Here is a 21,304-nt window from a genome sequence, read left to right on the forward strand (position 1 = left end):
TTCTCCACTAATATGCTTTAGGAAGAAAGCAACATGGCAGAACAACAAGCACCACCTCCTAGGAGGACACTTGGAGATTATGTCATGTACCAAGGACCAAGACATTTTTCTAGTATTGCAATACCTACTACTGCCAAGGCCTTGGAAATCAATCCCGATTTTCTCACTCTCATCAGTGCCTATCAATTTACAGCAATGGAACATGAAGATCCATATTCACATTTGGATACATTTTATGAATTGGTAGGAACAATGGGTTTTCAATCAGGTGATCTTGAAAATGTTTATATGCGCTTGTTTTCTTTTTCATTGGCAGGAAAGGCTAAGGAATGGCTCAAATCACTTCCAAATCAGAGCCTCACTAGCTGGAAGGATGTAGAGGAAAATTTTTTGCAATGATTTTTTCCAATTTCTCGCTACATCAAAGCAAAGTCTGAAATCTCTATGTTCAGACAAGGAGCAAATGAAGTCTTTTGTGATACATGGGAAAGATTTAAGATGATATTGAGAAAATGCCCAAATCATGGGTTTGAAGATATTGCTCAACTGAGCATATTCCTGAATGGTCTCAGATCTGACATAAAGATGCTCCTAGATGTTGCAGCTGGTGGCACAATGATGGCCCCTTGATGTAGAACAAGCGACAATAATTATTGATGCATTGGCATCAACTGATTATAAAGCCCAACATGATGGACAAGATCTTCATAATAAAGGGTTGTTAGAAGATGCACTCTTGGCTAAAAATAAGATTCTGACACAGCAGATTGAGCAACTAACTGCACAAATGGCTAAATTGCCCCAACAATTATATGTTGTTCATTCATCTCAAAGCCAAAGTCAGTCAATCAGGTGTGATTTTTGTGGAGATGTTCATCCTAATGGTCACTGTTTTTATCAGAACAATTCACCTGAAGTTGAGGATCCATCCATGCTTGAAAGAATGAATAAAGTTGAAGACGCTCTGACAAAGATTGTGAGCGCGCAGGACAATATTGTGAAAGCGCAGGACAATAGCATGGCCATGATTAGGAGCATAAAGATCCAGATGGGACAACTGACCAAACAAATTGCACAAATTCCAGAGGAACAAAATGGCCAGTTTTCAGTCAATAGCCAAACCAATTCAAAAGAGCATTGCGATAATGTAGTTGCTGAACAAGAAGAAAAAGATGAGACAAAGGGGAAGAGAGATGAGAAAGAGAGAAGTGAGGAGGAAAAAATAAAGAGGAAAAGTGAAAATAAGGAGAGAGGAGTTCTTCAAAAAGATTTATCATATCCTCATTCTCCTTCAAAAAAAGAGAAGGAAAGAAAATTCTTTGATAAATTGCTCCCTAAAAATTATTTTGCAGGAAATTTGAAGCAAGATTCAACATTTGAAAGATTTCGAAAGAATAGGAGCTATATTGAAGAAAGAAATATAGAGCTGGAGGATGGATACAATGTCATTATTCAAAAAGGCTTGCCTAAAAAATTCAAGGACCCAGGGAGTTTTAACCTTCCCGTGTCTATAGGTGCTTTATTAGTAGCCAATGCTTTATTGGATTTGGGAGCAAGCGTAAATATAATTCCTTTGGCAATGCTGAAGAAAATAGGGGATTTGGAGATTAAACCCACTAAGATGACTTTAAAGCTAGCTGATCAAGTAACCAAGTATCCATATGGTGTGGTTGAAGATGTTCTCGTCAAGGTGGATAAATTCACATTCCCTGTGGATTTTGTTGTGATGGACATGAAAGAAGATGAGGAGGTTCCCTTGATACTTGGAAGACCCTTTATGAAGACTGCTAGAATCATAGTTGATGTCGACAAAGGAGAACTTCAAGTTAGAACTCAAGATGAGGAGGTAACTTTAAATCTTTTTTATGGTCATAAAAATTTTAATGCTGGAGAAGAATGTGTACAGAATGATGCAACAAAGAGAGTTCTCCATCTTGAAATAAACAGGCGTCAAGCTAGATGACGTTAAACGAGCGCTTACTGGGAGGCAACCCAGTCCACATTTTAGTTTTATGTTGTTATCTTTGTTTATTTTATTTTTCAAAAAAAAAATATAAAAAAAATCTTGTATGCCTCCTAATCATTTTGCAGGTTATGTATTTTGACCTGAGGACAAGTTCTATTAGTCAAGGGGGCAGATCCAGCAAATGAAGCAAGATTATAGATAAAGATTTTAACAAAAAGCTGGATGACTTCTTAAGAAGAGAGGATTGAGCAAAAATATGGTTCTATCTATCTAATTCTCTTTTCTTTTCAATTATTTAAATTTTATTTTCTGTTTAGTTTTTATTTATTTTATTTTATTTTTCGGTTATTTTGTTTTTTGTTTATTTGTTTTTTTTTAGTTTGTTTTAATTGCTTATTTTGTATTTTGAATAAATTTGTTGTTTTTTATAGTTTGTTAGTTTTAGGTTTTGAATTTTCTTTCTTGAATAAATTTCCAGTTTTAATTTGTTTGCTTTCTGGTTTATTTTTCTCAAATAAAAAGGAACTAGAATATTAATTTTGAATTGTGGAAAAAAGAATTTGTGTTTAAATATTAAATAGTGAGATGAATTAGACACATGTTAGAAAAGAAAATTAGATTGAATCCTTATTCAAATGTAGTTAAAAGTATGATACATAAATTTAACAGGATGATTGATTAGGACAGATAATGACAAGACAAAAAGGAATTAGACCAATTAAACCAAGTGAGTGTGTGAACCTTAAACAGTTTGAGAGTTTTACTGATGAATTGACAGTTGTGGTTGCTTAATTTTTATTTTTGTTGCATCATAAAAGAGCATGAAGATGTTTGAGGCATTTGTTTGTGTTAATTAGGAGCCAGGGCCAAAAAGCCAACCTTTATATTAAAATTCCATTTTTTTAATATCCCCTTTGGGCCAAGAATTTTTTTGTTAATATTGCACCTTAACCTTTATTGATATAATTTCCTACCCTTTAGCATGTCTAAGGAGAGCATAAATGCAATACATATAGAAAAGGAATGGTTGGTTCTGATTGTGAAAGTTCAAAAAGTTGAAAATAGGAAGAATTTTCTCCTATTATTGAAAACAAAAACAATAAAAGAAAGAAAAAAAAAAGAGAAACAGAAGAAGAAAAAGAAATAGAAAAGAAAGATAGAAAAATTTCATGAAAATCATGAAAAGAAAGAAAATGAGGAAAAAGGTGATATTGAAAGAAAGTGGTAATTAGATAACATATATGTTCTCTATAATTGAATTGTAGGTATGTTCTTCTTCTTTAAGATGTGCATTTTGTTATCTAAGAAAAACCAATATTTTTTGGAAGCCCAGCCTCATTACAACCCTGTAAAAGACCTAAAGATTCATGTTTCTAATATGTTTGTGATTTGAAGATGAAATGAAAAGCAACTGTGATTTGTTATGATTCAGTGAAAATAGAGAGAAACACTTACCCGTGAGCATATGAGAAGACATTCCTTGATGAATTGTCATTTATTTGTTTTGATTTGATCCTGGAAATTGATTGTGTCTATAATTTTATATATTTGAATTTGGAAGCATCACAAGTTTCTAATTTGATCTGTTGTTTAGTGAATTAAGCTGTTTGATATTTAAATTCAAATATATTCATTTACTTTGCTTGAGGACAAGCAAGATTCTAAGTTGGGGAGAGTGATAAGTGTCTAATTTCAGTAATATTTCATATGAAAATATAGGCACTTGTGAGGATTTATTGCTAATTTATATATAAAATAATCCCTAATTTATGAATTTATACCTTTTTACATTTCTTATGATCTTTATTTGAATAAGAGTATTTTATTCCCAAATTTGGTGTTAATTGCAGATTTCTAAGGAAGATTGGAGATTTGTATTAAAGATGAATGATTTGAGCTAAAAAGATAAAGATAGAAGGTCCCAGAATGGAAAAGATGCAAAGAAAGATTGGGCCTTTTTTATGTTTTATCATTTAGCCCATTAGCGCGACACAATAAACAACCTAACCCTAGAAAACTAGGATAAATAGAGGGCTAGAGGCTCAACCTTAGTGTGCCAGATTGAGAGGAAAACACCATAGAGTGAATTGTAACCCAATTGGGAGAATGGAAGGTGATAGAAGTATGCGTGGCTAATTCTACCCTTTGGGATTGGGAGTAATCTGCTCAAACTCTTATGTATTGAGGTGATATTTTATATATTAATATTCAGTTCTTGATTGATTATTGGTATTGTTGTTTTACTTTTAATTTTCCGTGACAAATTGAGAATCTTAAATCTGACCGGGAGGTATTTTTAGGGTTCGGACCTAAACAACAATACTTAACATATTTGAGTGCTAGGAATAGACTTGAAATGTTAATTGCTATTAAACGTCCGAGCTTCGTTGTAAGTTGTTCTTATAATTATGCGAGGGATCGATAGTTAGGGGACATTCTTAAGGATTTTATATGCGAGGAATCGATATAAATGATTTTTATACGGGCATCAATTTCAATCAAAGAACTTAATATTGACATGCTAATCAAAATACTTGAGAGTGAGAGAGATGAAACTAATCCTTATTTTTCCAATTGAAACAACTAATTCTTTGTCTGTTTTCTTATTGATTAGTGCCAACACAATTAATTCAAAACTTTTTTAATTGTTCTATTTTTATATTTAGCGATTATTGTACTCGATAATTCACTGTTCCTTGTGGGATCGATATCCGTCCTTAGGGACAATTATTACTTCTGACAAACGCGGTGCACTTGCCGTAAAAAGTCAACAGCGTCGCTAGTAAAAGAGGCGTCGCCAAGAAAGAAGGCGTCGCCAAGAATGAAGGCGTCGCCAAGAAAGAAGGCGTCGCCAAGAGAGAAGGCGTTGCCAAGAAAGAAGGCGTCGCCAAGAGAAGGCCTCCGCTCTTGATTTATCTTCGAACATGCACCGGGGAAGACGAACGTGTCAGAGACACCATGAAGCAAAGCACACCCAGATAGAGAACGATAAAGGCGGAAGTTTCTAGGGCAGTGATTCATACCTATATACTTTTCGAGAGTTCCAGCGTTGAACTCCAAACTGATCAAGGTGGCGAAGTCGAAACCTCCCGCCTCAGCGAGAATCCGGCAAACCACCTGGTCATTTGGGGGAAGCTTCTTGAAGGGTTTGGATTTGAGGGCCCTCGTCTCCCTCACCCAGTACAGTGGAAAACCATCCAGGGCGGAGGGAACGAGATCAGAACAGCAGACCTTGAAGAACCGGCCCTTCCACCCAGTAAAGGAGGTCTGGAAAGGGGTCAGGAGAACTCTGCCAGGAACGTTGCTGAGAGTTACCCAGAGGTTGTGCCTTTGCCTCTTCACCTCAAAGAAGTGAAGAAAGAGGTCGACCGAGGGTGCACAGCCCAGAAACCCGAAAAGGATGTCAAAGGCTTTGACAAAAGCCCAGCTGTTGGGGTATAACTGGGCCGGAGCGGCGTTAATCTCCGTCAGTAGTTCCTTCTCAAACCTAGAGAAGGGCAGGCGCACGCCGATGGTTTTGAAAACCACCTGATAGAAGTAAAAGAAGGGGACCCCGTCGTTGGCCCGTTCATCTCCACATACTGGCTCCCCTAGAGTGCAAGGGAGCACAGCAATGTCGTCGTCGTGTCTCCTCGTGAAGGCACGGTGATCATAGGAGCATGAATCCCCTTTGTGTTCCCTTATGGCCCTGGTGGAGAGTAAGCAGGAGCATTCGTCAAGAAGCTCCCTCGAAGCCCACGGATACAAGTCCTTAGGGTCGACCCTGGGGGGAGTAGCACAAGACGACATTCTTGAACAGAATCAAGGAGGTTTGAAGTTTTGGCAAGGGTAAAACGCTGGTGGGAACAGACACTGGAAGAACTCTTCGCGAGAGAAGAAAGGGTGCAGGTAGGTTACGAAAGGCGCATAAATGATGAGGGCAATTTCAAAGTCTTGAAGAATTAAATATAGCGGTTAGAGCGCCAAACGACGCAAATGGAAGTATTGCAGTTAGAGCACTAAACGACGCGAATGGATGCACCGCACGATCGAGCCACGTGGCAGAAGATGGAAGGATGGCCCTGTCACCCCTGGTTAAACTCAGAACACGTTGTATCGACAGAATGCCCAATGGTACGATGCGCCGTCGAAAGAGGGTCAGGGGCACAGTAGGAGTCAGGACCAAGTCGAATGACTGAACGTCCCATCAGCCATACAAGAAGCGCCACGTGGATCAAGTCGAATGACTGAACGTCCCATCAGCCATACAAGAAGCGCCACGTGGATGGCACATGCAAAACCTTGAGCTCTTCGCTGTCCTCAGGCGTCGACCAAGGCCAAGGTCAAAGTCAATGTCAAGGTAAAGATGACGCCCAAGGCGACGCCAGCATGAGACGCCCGAGGCGTCGCCCGGAAGGACGCAAAGGGCAACTCCAGCGTGAGACGTCGCGGGCGTCGCCAACCCAAATATCAGCAGTACCGCCTCCCCGATACCCACAGGTAGGAAAGACTGTGGAGGGAGACGAAATCGAAGAAAGCAAAGCTAGTTAGCAGCGTCGCCTCCCCGATACCCACAGGTAGGAAAGACTGTGGAGGGAGACGAAATCGAAGAAAGCAAAGCTAGTTAGCAGCGTCGCCTCCCCGATACCCACAGGTAGGAAAGACTGTGGAGGGAGACGAGATCGCCAAACGCCAGCGAATCACGGGCAGGGTTGTTCCTCGATACCTATGGGAAGGAAAGACCATGGAGGGAACGACCCCCCTCCCCCCAGAGCACTCGGCGTTTTAGACACCCGGGGACGATACGGCGCTGCTGTAGCAGGCCTCTCCTTAGGCGTGGGCGCTGGGCATTAAGGATCAAGGGAAGGACCGTTTTGGTGTTAGAGACACCCCGTGGACGATACGGCTCCACTAGGTGAGCCTCTCCATGGGCGTGGGCATCGACGCGTGACCTTCCCCGGGCATACAACGCCGCCCAACGAAGTGAAAGAAACGGGCACAGTACAGGCAAAACAACCAAAGCATGTGAAGGCGAAGAACTAAAGTAAAACCACACAGGCAAAATTTTATATCTCAAATGGCATGAAAGTTGTAACGAATGTACAGACAATTCAAAGAATTACATGTTTATCAAAAGGTTAAAACAATTGTAGAGGAGTAAAGTGATGATCGAGGGTGGCGGTTCAATCGTCCATTTCCAGGGGCACGACTTTTCCATCAACAATGTGGTGAGTGGAATCGCAGTTGGAAATGTCGATCCCCGGATTCATGCAGACAGCTTGGGCCAGAGCCTCCTGGAATCCCTCCTCGAAAGTGCCCGCCATGTCCTGGATCAGGGCCTTTTTGTCCTTCTCTAGCTCCTCAATGGTGGCGTCCCCAGAAGCTACCTGCTTCTCCAAAGCCTCCTTTTCCACACGAAGTCGACTGACCTCGACCTGCAGTTTGTCGTAGTCAATCTGGAGAAGGCCCATAGCTTTGGCCTGGGTAGCCATTTCCCCCTCCATCCGCTCCATCTTGTCAGCCTGCTCACAGCAACGGTCCTTCAAGTCCTTTTGAACTTCCGCGTCAGCTTCGACTAAGTCTTGAAGGCTCATTATCTGCACTTGGAGGGCGACTTCCCGAGTGTAGAAGTCAGCCTGGAACCCCATCGCCTCTGCCAGTTGTTTTTCAGCCTTTTCCTTGGCCTCTTGAGCCTGCTTCAGAGTGCTTTGGTAGGCCTTGTTTTGGCATTCCAGGGTTTTCTTTTCCTCCTCCAGAGCAGCTACCCTTGTTTCCAAGGCCTGGAGGGTTTGAGTCTGCAGAACAGCGTTCCTGGCCTGGGCGCGCCATTCAAGGGCCACCGCCAAGAAGGCCCCCAAGTAGAAAGGCATGCCCTCTTTCCTGTCGGTGCCCTCTAGCATTGTTCCACCACTGAAGCCCCTCATCAGATGCATGATTGGAGGAGGGATGGCGATAAAATCGGGGGCGGCAGCGACGGGGGCAGGAGACGCAGAGACCTCTGCCGGTGGCGGGGGTGGAGCAGACTCGGCGCCTTCACCCATATCCTCTTGGACGGTTGTAGGGGGAAGGGAAGTAGCGCTTGGAGGGTCGTCCCTGAAAGAGTCCTCTCCCTGGGGCGACGCCGCTGGGGGGAGAGGGACCCTTGCAGATTTCCTCCTCTTGAAGGGTGCTATGCCATCCGAGTCCTCATCGTCGGATATGACCTCCAGGACCCGTTTCCCTTTGTCGAGGGGGGTTGGGGCCGGCGACGAGGCCACAGCAAGAGGAACGGCGGCGATGGGCGGAGGAGAGCCAGGAGTCTGAAGCGCCTCAGGGCTAGGGGGGGACGGTGAAGATGAACCTAGTGGAGCTTCAGTAGGAGTCGGTGGTGGCGGAGGCAGGGTCGATGGGGGGTTCGGGTCAGCAGCAGGGGCAGAGGAGGCGCCCGCTTTGGCCGCACGAGCATCCTTTATCGCCTTCGCCAGCATCGTCCTTTTGGAGGCGCCCATCACCGATCCTACATTCAGATAAACCAAGCAGCAGAAGTCAAAGCCAAAGCAATTGTGGAAAATCACAAAACGTGTAGAAACGTGAGACGCGAATCACATCGCACAATGGAAAACAAGTGGAAGAGGCTGTGGGAACAAACATTCGGTAGCAAGGTACTCACAACAAAAGAGGACAGGGGAAGAGTCTCCTTACCAATGTGGTCAGGGCGTGAGCGTTATATTCGCTCGCAACAAGCTTCAATGTATCAAAAACGATCCCTAGCCCAGCCAAAGCCTTGCTTATCTCCCCGTCAGCAGGGGATAGCTCTTCCAGGGCTTTGGCCCTAAGCAGCTTAGGGCGCTCCTTCTAATAAAGGGGGAAGCCATCCAAGGTTGTGGGGTCGTGCTTGGCGCTGCACACCCTAAAGAATTTTCCTTTCCAGTTTTTGTAAGAGTTTTGGAAGAGGGAGAGGAGGATCCTGCCCGCGATCCCTGAAAAGCTTACCCAGAAGCTTTTCCCCTGCTTCTTCACTTCGAAGAAATGCAGGAAAACATCCATGGAGGGAAGGATGCCTAGGTGCCCGCAGAGAATTTGAAAACCCCTTACAAATGCCCAGCTGTTGGGGTGGAGTTGGGCGGGGGCTGTATTAATCTCGGTGAGGAGTTCCCTCTCAAAGGGGGTAAATGGGAGACGCACTCCTACGCGTTTAAACACCGTCTGGTACATAAAGAAGAAGGGGTTCCCCTTCCTAGGTTTGTCGTCCAAGCAGACAGGTTCCCCAGGCCTGCCGGGACGGACGGATATGTGAGCGTCGTGAGTGCGGCAGAAAGCGTTAAAGTTGTACAAGTGGGGATCCCCACGATGAGCTTCCAGGTCCTGGAAGGTAGTCAGGCTGGTACACTCGTTCAAGAGCTCGTCGGGGGCCCATGGGTAGAAGGCTTTGTAGTTGGACTTGGGGGTCTTGGGGGAGGAATCAGACTCCGCATTTGGGCGCGTCATGGTGTGAATAAATAGCTGGAGAAAGAAGAAGGAAAAAGGTTTTTAACAAAGTGATGCCAAGACAGAAAAAGGAGTAAAACCCCAGGAAATACCACCCACGCGAGAAAACCCAGAAAGAAAGAGGAGGGAACGGAGAAGAACGGAGGAGCGGAAGAACACAGTAATGCGTAAATAATAAACAGTCCCAGGCAGTTCAATATACAGTGATGCAATGCGACGAAGAAGAAGAGTCGTGGAGATGCGAATATCATACCTTTGACGTCGAAGTGGGGGAGGAAGGAAAGCACGAAGGAAAGGGCAGAAGTTGCAGAGAAAGGCTTGAAGGTGATGAACAGTGCGGAGATGCAGAGAGAATGAATGAAACAGTGGGTGTGAGCACGGGGTTTGGGGTAACTTAAACGTTACATTTGCAACCCAAGAGGCGCTAATCAGGAGCCGTGAGATCGTGCCGCGTGTCAAAGGATTAAGCGCCCAAGGGAAGCGCAAGGGACTCTAGAGGGTGGCCGCGCGATGATCCACGTGGCACGCGATTAAGCGTAGCCCAAAAGGTGTTTCTCCCCACTTCAGAGGATGTCTAATCAGCCATTAAGGGGGCCCCTAGGGTTCAGAGATTGTCACGTCAACAATTCGAAAATTGTTGGGTCAGCAGGGAATGACACGTCATCAGGGTGACACGTGGACGGCGTGGGCGAGGCCTTAGTCTTTGCGCAGAAGACAAGTCTTCGGCTTAAGACTGGGGGGCTTATGTACCGTCCCGTATCCGGGCGTTGTCAAAGTCAAAGTCAAAGTCAACGCCTTGAGTCAAAGTCAACACAAGGCGTCGTCTAGGCGAAGAGACGCCAAGTGCCAGCTTCGCCGAGAGGAAGCGTCGCCAAGGCAGGGCGTCGCCTAGGCGAAGGCGTCGCCCAACCAGGGCGTCGCCAAGAGCAAATATCATTAAGTCAAGGCAGTCACAGCGCGGTTCCCCGATACCCATGGGTAGGAAAGACCACGGAGGGAGCGACGCTGTGCGAAGGCCTCAGTTCCCGATGATCCGGGGCAGTGATAAAGAGAAGTTGAAGGTGGCTTCAAGGCCATAGTGATAGCACCAGAGTAGGGCAGCCTGACTCGTGAAGTACCCCTGCCGCCTCGGAGACGCCTTTAGGACAGATACGACTCAAAGGGAGGGTCACGCCCAGGGTAGCCAGGTGCAGGGTACGAGAGGAAGGCAGATACGCTCTCAAAGTTGACTAGATGATTGGGGCATGAGTTGGCACCCAAAAAGTCACCCCTTGCGTAGTAGCACTCCAGCAGGAGGACTCACACGTAGAAACGTCCCCAGATGGGCAGAAACGTTCCCAGATGGGGTCATGGCGTCGTGAGGCCCTAAAGCCATTCAATACAGTTTCTGTTTTGAGCGTTTCAGGTACTATAAAGGCTCCCAACCGTTTCTACATCTTAAATGCGCTACGTTTTCTAATTAGACGCGTTAATTGAGTGCGTTACGTTTTATGATTAAAAGCACTTTAAGGCGCTTGAAATGCTTGGGTAGTTTAAATAGCGCTGAGAATGTTGGAAACAGGGTTGGAACTTTTGGCAAATTTCCCAGAAACTCTCTAGTGTTGAAGATGGTTGCTGCCCCTTCAAGATTGTGTTTGATGAAGGCTTATATGTAGTGTTTGATGAAGACTTATATGTACATTTCATTTGTATTTTGCTTTGCTTTAAGTATGTCTTAGGTAGTGCTTAGAGGTTGTCTAAGAGTGGGCTTTTTGCTAAGTAACTCACCTCATAACCATTGGCCATGTGATAAGAACAAGCATAAGTTTTCTTAAATTGTTTTTCACATGTTTTACACAAAAACACGTTTACTGCATAAAAATAAATCTGTTCTTTTCTAAATAAACAGATTCATTTTTTTCACTGATGCCTTGGCTAAAGTCTTGTAAAAATTAGATTTTGTGCATCAGGTATTTTGACTAAGTCTTCTTCTTTCCAAAACGACTGGGTTTTAAATTGTTAAACTTTCTCTGCTTTCGTTTTGAAAAATAAATCTGTTCATCTGTAAATGAATAGATTCTTTTTATCTCTGGTGCCATGTCAAGCTTAAACGTTTTTCAGTTTTATCTCAGCACCAGAATGGTTGACTAAGTCTCCTCACTTAACAAATTTTCTAACTGCTTTTGAAAATAAATCAGTTCATTTTACTTTCAATCTGTTCATTTTATAACAGCCTTAACTGTTTTTCAAAAATCTGTTATAAGTTGGTTTTCTATAAAATGCAAACTTGTTTCTGAGTTTAATAACAATTCATACATTTGCAAAAACAAGTTTTGACAGCAGAGAGTTAAGTGTTTACAAAGGATTAGCATTTGTTCTTCAAAGATTTCAAAAATCACAAAGTGCTTGTTCTTGGTTTGGTTCCAAAAGCTTGGTGTGAGGTGCAGCTACTGTTCTAGCAATCTTGCCTACTGGTTTAAGGCAGATATGTGTATCCTCAATCAGGTGTAGTCGTTTCACATCTCTTTCTTGTAATAGTTTGGTTGAACACTCTTCTTGATAGGTGTTCTTGAAGAGTGGGTGTGTGTGTTTGCTGAAATAGGTTTTTTTCAGCAAGAGTACCTAAGTTCTTGTAGGTTTCAAGAACAGTGGGAATTGTACTTGGTTGTACTGTGTGTTAGTGATTTCCACCTGTTGTTGGTGAAGACTGGATGTAGCTCAGTTGAGTGAACCAGTATAATTGCTTGTGTTCATTCTCTCTCACTCTCTGCAATTTCGTTTCTGCATAATTGATAAAACAGCAAAGAAATAAATCTGTTCAGTTGAAAATAAATCTGTTCTTTCTGGGCACTGTGCATACTGTTCTTGATTTCTGAAAAACTTGTTTGAATCTCATAAGAACATATATAATCTGCTAAAAGTTATTGGAACAGATTGACTGTGATAGGTTGCACAAGAAACTGTCAATGCTATTAATTGAACCTTAAACAATTGCTTAAAGCTGAAACTTGCTGTTCTGTGATTCATTGTTCTTAATTTCTGGAAAAATTGCTTGACATCAAGAAGAACACTCATAATCTGTTAAAAGCCACTGGAACAGGTTGTTTGCAAAGGTCACTCAATTAACTAGCATGCTATCAATTGAACCTTAATCACGTGCTTGAAACTGAAGTTTGCTGTTTTGGTGTTTCACTGTTTTTCAATCTGATATCTGTGTGTGTGCATCTGGAAAATCTATCTGCATAGTCTTATGATTAACCTTGTTGTATTAAAAGCGTTTCAAACAAAAACAGTGCTGAAAATAAATCTGTTCATTTTCACATAAATCGATTTATTTTCTGAAAAACTGGGTTAAACATTGTTTCTGCGAGAAAGTTTTAAAAGGTCAATTGACCCCCCCTCTTGAACTTTGGCACTATTAAACCCAACATCTAGTTGCTTGCTCGAGCCTTGAGGTTACGCACAAGGGACTAGGGAGAGATTTTTGCTAGAAGGAGAAATATACACTAAACACAGTTTCCTTTTACCACCTTCACAGTGCCATACGCGGTGCTCCGATACGGAGGTGCATAGTTTTTGGTGTTTCTTGCTCGCTGACTTGAGCGTCGGAGTGCAAACGGCCGCTAGGGCGCCCTTTTGTCCTTCTTTGCAGGATTACACAGGTAACCAGTGGGAAGGAGTCCCTAGCTGACGGTTGAGGTCGTGCACGAAGACGTCCCAGGTCAACCGGACGGAACAACTTCCATTACTGATGTCGAGATCCGCATGGCGATGATGGTCGCACACTTGCCTGGGTTTGCCTCAATTCCCCTTTCTGTGAGCATGAAGCCTAAAAACTTCCCTGCCTCAACCCCAAAGACACATTTCTCAGGGTTCAGTTTGAGGCGGTATTTCGAAATGGTGGCAAACAACTCTTCCAGGTCTGTTGTATGTCGCCTCCTATCGGGCGAAGTTACCACCATGTCGTCTACGTAGGCTTGTACATTCCTTCCCAACATGGGCGCCAGGACCTTGTCCATTAGCCTCTGATAGGTGGCGCGCGCATTCTTTAACCCGAAAGGCATTACTTTGTAGCAGTAGCTACATGTCTCAGTCATGAACGTTGTTTTACCCTCATCTCTCGGGTGCATCTTGATCTGATTATACCCCGAAAAAGCATCCAAGAAACCTAGCATTTTGCAGCCTGAAGCACTATCCACCTGGGCATCAATGTTGGGTAGTGGATACGAGTCTTTGGGGCATGCCTTGTTCAGGTCCGTGAAGTCTACACACATCCTCCACTTCCCATTTGCCTTTTTCACTAGGACGACATTGGCCACCCACTCGAGGTATTGGATTTCCCGTATGTGTCCGGCGCTCAATAGCTTCTGCGTGTCTTCCCTTATCACAAGTCGCCTCTCTTCATTAAACTTTCTCCTTCTTTGTCGCACGGGGCGGACCGTGGCGTCCATGCTAAGGTGATGGCATAGAAAATCAGGGTCGATGCCCGGCATGTCTCAGGCGGACCATGCGAAAGCATCTAAATGACGTGAAATCACCTCCGCCACCTCATCCTGCTCTTCTTGGCTCAACAAACGCCCCAGCTTAAACGTTTTGCCGCCAATCTGCCTCTCTACCACGTTGGTCGCCGGCTGATCCCTGCTATCTTCCTTAAGAGGCGTCGCCCGGTAGTGCTTTCTAGGCATCGACTCTTCTACGGGCGATGTGTCGTCAGGCCCCTCTTCCATGCGCGCGTCTGCTTCGGGTGTCGCCCTCACGGGTGTGGCCTCGCCAGGCGTTAACTTCGTGGGTGTCGCCTCGTTCAAGGGTTCTATCTCCATCGCCGTGTCTGCACTTGGCGGTCGCTCGAACACCATGAACACGCCTCTCTTCGTTTGCAGGCTATTCTCATAACATTTCCGCGCTTCTTCCTAATCTGACTCGATGACGATCACTTTGCCACTGAGATCCGGCAGCTTCATCTTCATGTGGCGCGTGGAGGCTACTGCGTTCAGCCTGTTCAAAGCCAGTCTTCCCAACAAGATGTTGTAGGCTGAATTGGAGTTTATGACTAAGTACCTAATTTTTTCGGTACGTGAGGCCGCTCCATCCGAGAATGTCGTCCTCAATTCCAGGTAGCCTCCTACTTCCACCTGGTTGTCAGCGAACCCATATAAGCACCCTGTGTAGGGTCTCAAAACGTCAAGAGACAACCGCAACTTGTTGAATGTCGACCAGAACATAACATCTGCGGAGCTTCCTTGGTCGACTAGAACCTTGTGCACCTTTTTGCCGACCGTGACGACCGAAATGACCACGGAGTCATTATCGTGCGGCACAACATCCTGTAGATTCGTCCTTGTGAACACGAGGTCTGACTCCCACGGGTTACCCGAGATTCTTTCTTCAATCGAATTGACCCCCCTCGCATATTTCTTCTGTTGGGACGCAGTGGGTCCTCCCCCGGAAAAGCCACGAGCGATGGTGTGGACTTCGCCAAGGACAGGCATCTCGTGCGCTTGTTCTTCCACTGGTGCTGGCAGGATCGCGGACGTGGCGGGCTCTGCGATATAATCCTTCAAAAATCCGCTTCTCACCAACTCATCTAGCTGGTATCCCAGCGACAGGCAGTTGTTGATCTGATGAGCGAAAGCTTCATGGAACTCGCACCACGAGTCCTAGGGAGGCCCTAACACCTTGTCGGTCTTCGCCGGTCGCCTCAACCTTTCAGCTATATTGGGCACGGCAATCAGATCGTTCAATTCCACCACAAAGTCGTACCTCGCTGGCCTGGCCCTTTCCCTGGCCAGGCAATTTCCTCCTGCTGGACCCCTGGGCTGGGGTTTTCTTGTCTCATAGGGGCGTCTCCCATCTGGCTTCTTCCTCCCCGTCGTGGTCTCGTTGACCCTGACGGGTTGAGCCCGCATCTGCACTCTCGGGCGTGAGGGTACGACTCTGTTGCGCTTCTCACACACCTCTCCCTCAGAGGCGATATGCTCCACCGCGCGACGCCTTATTTCAGCGAAGGTCCTGGGGCGATTACGAATGATGGATTCGCAAAAAGGTCCGGGACACACGAAACTGGCGGCAGGGCGCTGTTCGCTAAGTATTGCTCCCTAAACAACCGCGACAGCTGCTGGAAGGAGGTGATATGGCCGTTTGGAAGGCTGATGAACCAGTCCATGGCCATCCCCGTCAAGGTGCTCATAAAGAGCTTGCACCTCACGGCATCGGAGCCGCCTACTAGCACCATCTGCGTGTGGAGACCAGTGAGGTGCGCCTCAGGATCCTCCATCCCGGTGAAGATCACCTTGGGTCCCGCGAACGTGTTAGGGATCACAGCTTCCAGAATCTCCTGCAAGAAGGGTGTGGAAAACTCCCTTGGTGAGGTGAGAGGCTCGGTCTTATTTTGGTCATGTTGCCCTTGGTTATCGCCCAAACCACGGTGCAACTCTTCATTGATACGATGGAGCTCATCGTTTCTCACGTGAGAAGCCGCGAGATCCGCCTGCATACGCTCTTGCTCCGCCCTTGATTCCGCCATTTCATCTTGCAATGGACATTTCCTCGCCTGCTGCGCGCGCGGAACCTTGTCTTGTGCCCCTCATTCTTCACTGTTTTCCTCTGAAACTTCCCCAATCGTTATGGTAGCTCCGATAAATTGCCTGAAACTTGTGATGGGACTGATGTTTTAAATCGGCCCCACGGTGGGCACCAAATGTTCCGGCCGGTTGACCTGGGACGTCTTTGTGCGCAACCTTGCCCGTCAGCTAGGGACACCTTCCCTCTGGCTACTTGTGGATACCTGCAAAGAAGGACAAAAGGGCACCCTAGCGGCCGTTTGCACTCCGACGCTCAAGTCAGCTAGCAAGAAACACCAAAAACTCTGCACCTCCGTATCGGAGCACCGTGAATGGCACTCTGAAGGTGGTAAACGAAACTGTGTATTGTGTATCTTTTCTCCTTCTGGAAAACAAACTTTCTCTAGTCCCTTGTGCGTAGCCTCAAGACTCGAGCAAGCAACTAGAGTGTATTCTCCGAATATTTGCCAAAAGTTCCAACCAACCCCCGTTTCCAACATCTAAGGTTCTATTTAAACGCCTCTAGGATTTAAAGCGTCTTAAAGCGCATTTAATTATGAAACGTTCAGCACCTTTAAGACATTTAAACCGCCTGAAGCATTTAAAGTACCTTAAAACGCTCGAAACATAAACTTTAATTACCTTTAAATAGCTTTAATTACCTTATACCTGACAAATGGATGTTGCTGTTCTGACTTGGCTGCTATTACACGTGGAGGGCCTCACAGCACCGCGACCCAACTTAGGCGTATTTCGTCATGTGAGTCCTCCTTCCTTGGAGTGCATCTGGCGCAAGGGGTGACTTTTTGGTTGCCAGCTCCTGCCTCCAAACATCTAGTCACTCCCTTTGATAGCGCATCTACCTTCCTCTTGTACCCTGCACCTGGCTACCCTGGGCATGACCCTCCTCATGAGTCGTATCTATCCTAAGGGCCTCTCTGGGGTGACAAGGGCACTTCGCGAGTCAGATTGCTCTCCACTGGCGCTAGTACTATGGCCTTGAAGCCACCTTTCTCTTCCCTCTATTGCTACCCCGGGTTATCGGGGTTTGAGGCCTTCCCATGGCGTCACTCCCTCCATGGTCTTTCCTACCCATGGGTATCGGGGAGCAACACTGTGGATGCCTTGCCCTGGTGACATTTTACCTTGGCAACGCCCTACCTTGGCGACGCCTTAACTTGGCGACGCCTTCTCTAGGCAACTTCTTATCTGGGCGATGCTTCCTCTTTGCGACGCCTCGCCTTGGTGATGCTTGCACTTGGCGTCGCCTCGCCTTGGTGATGCTTGCACTTGGCGTCGCCTCACCTAGGCGACGCCTTATGTTGACTTTGACCTTGACGCTGACTTTGACCTTGACTTTGTCAACGCTCGGGTACGGGACGGTACGAAGGGTTTTTGAACGTTCGAATCAAAGATCGGACTTTTGCAAATTTTCCCCAGAACACATGGTAGTTGCTTGCTCGAGCCCTGAGGTTACGCACAAGGGACTAGAAAAGGATTGTTTGACAGAACCAGAAAACAGTACACAATATACAGTTCATTACCACTTTAGAGCGTCTTTTACGGTGCTCCGATACGAAGGTGCAGAGTTTTGGTGTTTCTTGTTAGCTGACTTGAGCGTCGGAGTGCAGGTGTTCGCAGATTACCAGAAAAGGGTGTCCATAGCATACGGGCAAGGTCGCACAGAAAGACGTACCCAGGTCAACCGGCAGGAACATTTGGCGCCCACCGTGGGGCCGATTTAAAACATCAGTCCCATCACAGGTTTCAGACCGACAGTTCCAGAGAGTTTAACAAAGCCACCGTAACAACAAGTATAAGGGCCACGAGACAAGGTTCCGTGCGCGCTACGAGTGAGGAAATGACCATGCAGCAGGTCATGGACATGATGCAGGGGCTGCAGAAGGAAATGGCAGAATCAAGGGCGGAGCAAGAACGTATGGAGGCGGATCTCGCGGCCTCCCAGGCGAGAAACGAAGAGCTCCATCGTATGAATGAGGAGTTGCGCCGTGGTTTGGGCAATAACCATGGGCGGCGTGACCTAGATGAGACCGAACGTCTCACCCCACCAAGGGAGTTTTCCACACCATTCTCGCAGGAGATTCTGGAAGCAGTGATCCCCAACACGTTCGCGGGGCCCAAGGTGTTCTTCACCAGGATGGAGGATCCTGAAGCACATCTCACTGCGTTCCACACGCAGATGGTGCTAGTAGGCGGCTCCGATGCCGTGAGGTGCAAGCCTTTTATGAGCACCTTGACGGGAATGGCCATGGATTGGTTCATCAGCCTTCCAGACGGCCATATCACCTCCTTCCCCCAGCTGTCGTGGTTATTTAGGGAGCAATACCTAGCGAACAGGGCTCCACCGCCCGTTTCATATGATTTGTTTGACGTGAAACAGTATCAGGGTGAGACTTTAAAGGAGTACATCAACCGTTTCGGGGCCCAAGTAGTAAAGGTTGGTACTACGGAAGAGCCCATGATCGTGTACGCGTTCAGGAAAGGCGTGTGTTCTGGCCCCTTTTGCGAATCCATCCTTCGCAATCGCCCTAGGACCTTCGCTGAAATAAGGCGTCGCGCGGTGGAGCATATTGCCTCTGAGGGAGATGTGTGTGAGAAGAGCACGAGCGTCGCACCCTAACGCCTGAGGGCACAGACACGGGCTCAATCCGTCAGGGTCAACGAGACCACGACAGGAAGGAAGAAGCAAGAAAGGAGACGCCCCTACGAGGCAAGAAAACCCCAACACAGGGGTCAAGCGGGAGGAAATCGTTCGGTCACAGAAATGGCCAGACCAGCGAGGTACGACTTTGTGGTGGAGTTGAAGGACCTAATCGCCGTGCTTAATATAGCTGAAAGGTTGAGGCGACCGGTGAAGACTGACAAGGTGCTAGGGCCTCGCAAGGACTCTTGGTGTGAGTTCCACGAAGCTTTCGGCCACGACATCAACAACTGCCTATCACTAGGGTACCAGTTGGACAAGTTAGTAAAAAGCGGGTTCTTGAAGGATTATCTCGCTGAACCCGCCACAACCGCGGCCCTGCCAGAACCAGCGGAGGATCAAGCGCACGAGATGCCGGTTCATGCCGAAGTCCACACCATTTCTGGTGGTTTTTCGGAAGGGGAACCCACGACATCCCAACGCAAGAAATATGCGAGGGGAGTAAATTCGATTGATGAAAAGATCTCAGGCGACCCGTGGGAGTCAGACCTCGTGTTCACGAGCGCGGACCTGCGAGATGTTGTCCCACACGACAATAACCCGTGGTCATTTCGGTTGTCACAGCAGGAAGAAAGGTGCATAGGGTGCTGATCGACCAGAGAAGTTCTGCAGATGTTATGTTCTAGTCGACCTTCAACAAGCTACGGTTGTCCCCCGACCTTTTGAGGCCCTCCTACACCGGGTGCTTGTATGGATTTGCTGACAACCAGGTGGAAGTACGTGGCTACTTGGAGTTGAGGACGACATTCACGTACTGAAAGCATTCGGTACTTAGTTGTAAACGCCAATTAGGCTTACAACATTCTGTTGGGAAGACCGGCGTTGAATAGGCTGAGAGCAGTAGCCTCCACGTGCCACATGAAGATGAAGCTACCAGATCTCAGTGACAGGGTGATTGTCATCAAGTCAGATCAGGAAGAAGCGCGAAAATGCTACGAAAACAGTTTAAAGACAAAGAGAGGGGTGTTCATGGTGTTCGAACGTCCACCGAGTTCAGACACTGTGATGGAAGTAGAGCCCTTGAACGAGGCGACGCCTACGGAGTCAACGCCTGGCGAGGCCGCACCCGTAAAGGCGACGCCTAAAGCAGACGCACGCACAGAGGAAAGACATGACGACGCTTCGCCCGTAGAAGAGGCGATGCCTGGAGATCCCTACCGGGCGACGCCCCCTAAGGAAGATAGCAGAGACCAACCGGCGGCCAACGTGGTTGAGAGACAGATTGGCAGCAAAACGTTCCAGCTGGGGCGTTTGTTAAGCCAAGAAGAACAGGACGAAGTGGCGGAGGTGATTTCACGTCACTTAGATGTTTCGCATGGTCCGCCTCAGACATGCCGGGCATCGACCCTGACTTTTTATGCCACCACCTTAGCATGGACGCCACGATTCGCCCTGTGCGACAGAGGAGGAGAAAGTTTAACGAAGAAAGGCGGCTCGTGGTGTGGGAAGAGACACAGAAGTTGTTGAGCGCCGGACACATCCGGGAAATCCAGTACTCCGAATGGCTGGCCAACGTTGTTCTGGTGAAGAAAGCAAACGGGAAGTGGAGGATGTGTGTGGACTTCACGGACTTGAACAAGGCGTGCCCCAAGGACTCATATCCACTACCCAGCATTGACGCCCTGGTGGATAGTGCCTCGGGTTGCGAGATGCTGATCTTTTTGGACGCTTTTTCGGGGTACAATCAAATCAAGATGCACCCGAGGGACGAGGGTAAAACAGCGTTCATGACAGAGACATGTAGCTACTGCTACAAAGTGATGTCGTTTGGGTTAAAGAATGCAGGCGCCACCTATCAGAGGTTAATGGACAAGGTCCTGGAGCCCATGTTGGGAAGGAACGTGCAAGCCTATGTAGACGACATGGTGGTAACTTCGCGCGATAGGAGGCGACATACAACGGACCTGGAAGAGTTGTTTGCCACCATCTCAAAGTATCGCCTCAAGCTGAACCCTGAGAAATGTGTCTTTGGGCAGAAAGAGGAATTGAGGCAAACCATGATAAGTGCGCAGCCATCATCGCTATGAGGAGCCCGACATCAGTGAAGGAAGTGCAGCAACTGACAGGGCGAATGGCAGCATTATCAAGGTTCGTTTCTGCAGGAGGAGAGAAGGGACACCCCTATTTCCAGTGCCTCAAAAGAAATAGTCGCTTTGCGTGGACCGACGAGTGTGAAGCAGCTTTCATCAAGTTGAAAGAGTACATGGCGACACTGATGGAAGAGGCCCAAGCAGAAGCCCACATGCAAGCCCACCAAAGGGTAGATTTGGGCCAACCATAGAGTTATGGCCAAGAGGATCCAAGAAGACGTTCTTTTACATGTTTAAATGCCATAAACTCTAGTGTAGAGTAGACTTTAATTTCTTGTCAAAATTAGCATAGGAACTTTATTTGTAATTTTCTTAGAATTAATTTTGGCACCTAAAACACCAACCTAGGTAAACTTAGAGTTTCTAAAAAAACCTCTAAATTTACCAAGGCCGGTCTAGAAAGCCCATGGAGGGGGTAAGCATAAAAACTAGACACACCCCTCCCCATGTGCTCATTTGTGCACCCATGTGCCATGTGCACCCATGTGCTTCACATTTACATTTCATTTGGCTAGCATTAGGGTTGCATTATGGTCCTCCT

The 21,304-nt window shown here is 46.7% G+C and overlaps 3 protein-coding genes and 1 pseudogene across 3 annotated transcripts; 2 read left to right on the forward strand and 2 right to left on the reverse strand.

Annotated features, from left to right (window-relative positions):
- Positions 1–424: 424 nt before the first annotated feature.
- Positions 425–530, reverse strand: LOC137817539 (small nucleolar RNA R71; annotated as a pseudogene).
- Positions 531–14,301: 13,771 nt separating this feature from the next.
- Positions 14,302–14,880, reverse strand: LOC137817535 (uncharacterized). The gene has a single exon (XM_068620820.1). The coding sequence runs from the start codon at positions 14,878–14,880 to the stop codon at positions 14,302–14,304; it is 579 nt and encodes a 192-aa protein (XP_068476921.1).
- Positions 14,881–18,736: 3,856 nt separating this feature from the next.
- On the forward strand, positions 18,737–19,264 carry LOC137817536 (uncharacterized). Its single transcript, XM_068620821.1, has one exon. The coding sequence runs from the start codon at positions 18,737–18,739 to the stop codon at positions 19,262–19,264; it is 528 nt and encodes a 175-aa protein (XP_068476922.1).
- Positions 19,265–20,004: 740 nt separating this feature from the next.
- Positions 20,005–20,954, forward strand: LOC137817537 (uncharacterized). Its single transcript, XM_068620822.1, has 2 exons — positions 20,005–20,386; positions 20,650–20,954. The coding sequence occupies exons 1-2, from the start codon at positions 20,005–20,007 to the stop codon at positions 20,952–20,954; spliced, it is 687 nt and encodes a 228-aa protein (XP_068476923.1).
- The last annotated feature ends 350 nt before the right edge of the window (positions 20,955–21,304 follow it).

This window comes from Phaseolus vulgaris, unplaced genomic scaffold, assembly GCF_000499845.2.
Source record: "Phaseolus vulgaris cultivar G19833 unplaced genomic scaffold, P. vulgaris v2.0 scaffold_112, whole genome shotgun sequence".
Lineage (NCBI taxonomy): Eukaryota > Viridiplantae > Streptophyta > Magnoliopsida > Fabales > Fabaceae > Phaseolus > Phaseolus vulgaris.

Excerpts from the sequence above, each read along its gene's own strand:
- LOC137817535 (XM_068620820.1), bottom strand. The coding sequence starts at position 14,880 with ATGCCTGTCCTTGGCGAAGTCCACACCATCGCTCGTGGCTTTTCCGGG.
- LOC137817536 (XM_068620821.1), top strand. The coding sequence starts at position 18,737 with ATGGCCAGACCAGCGAGGTACGACTTTGTGGTGGAGTTGAAGGACCTA.
- LOC137817537 (XM_068620822.1), top strand. The coding sequence starts at position 20,005 with ATGCCGGGCATCGACCCTGACTTTTTATGCCACCACCTTAGCATGGAC. Across the intron at positions 20,387-20,649 it reads GATGCACCCGAGGGACGAGG|AAAGAGGAATTGAGGCAAAC; the intron begins GTAAAACAGCGT and ends GTCTTTGGGCAG.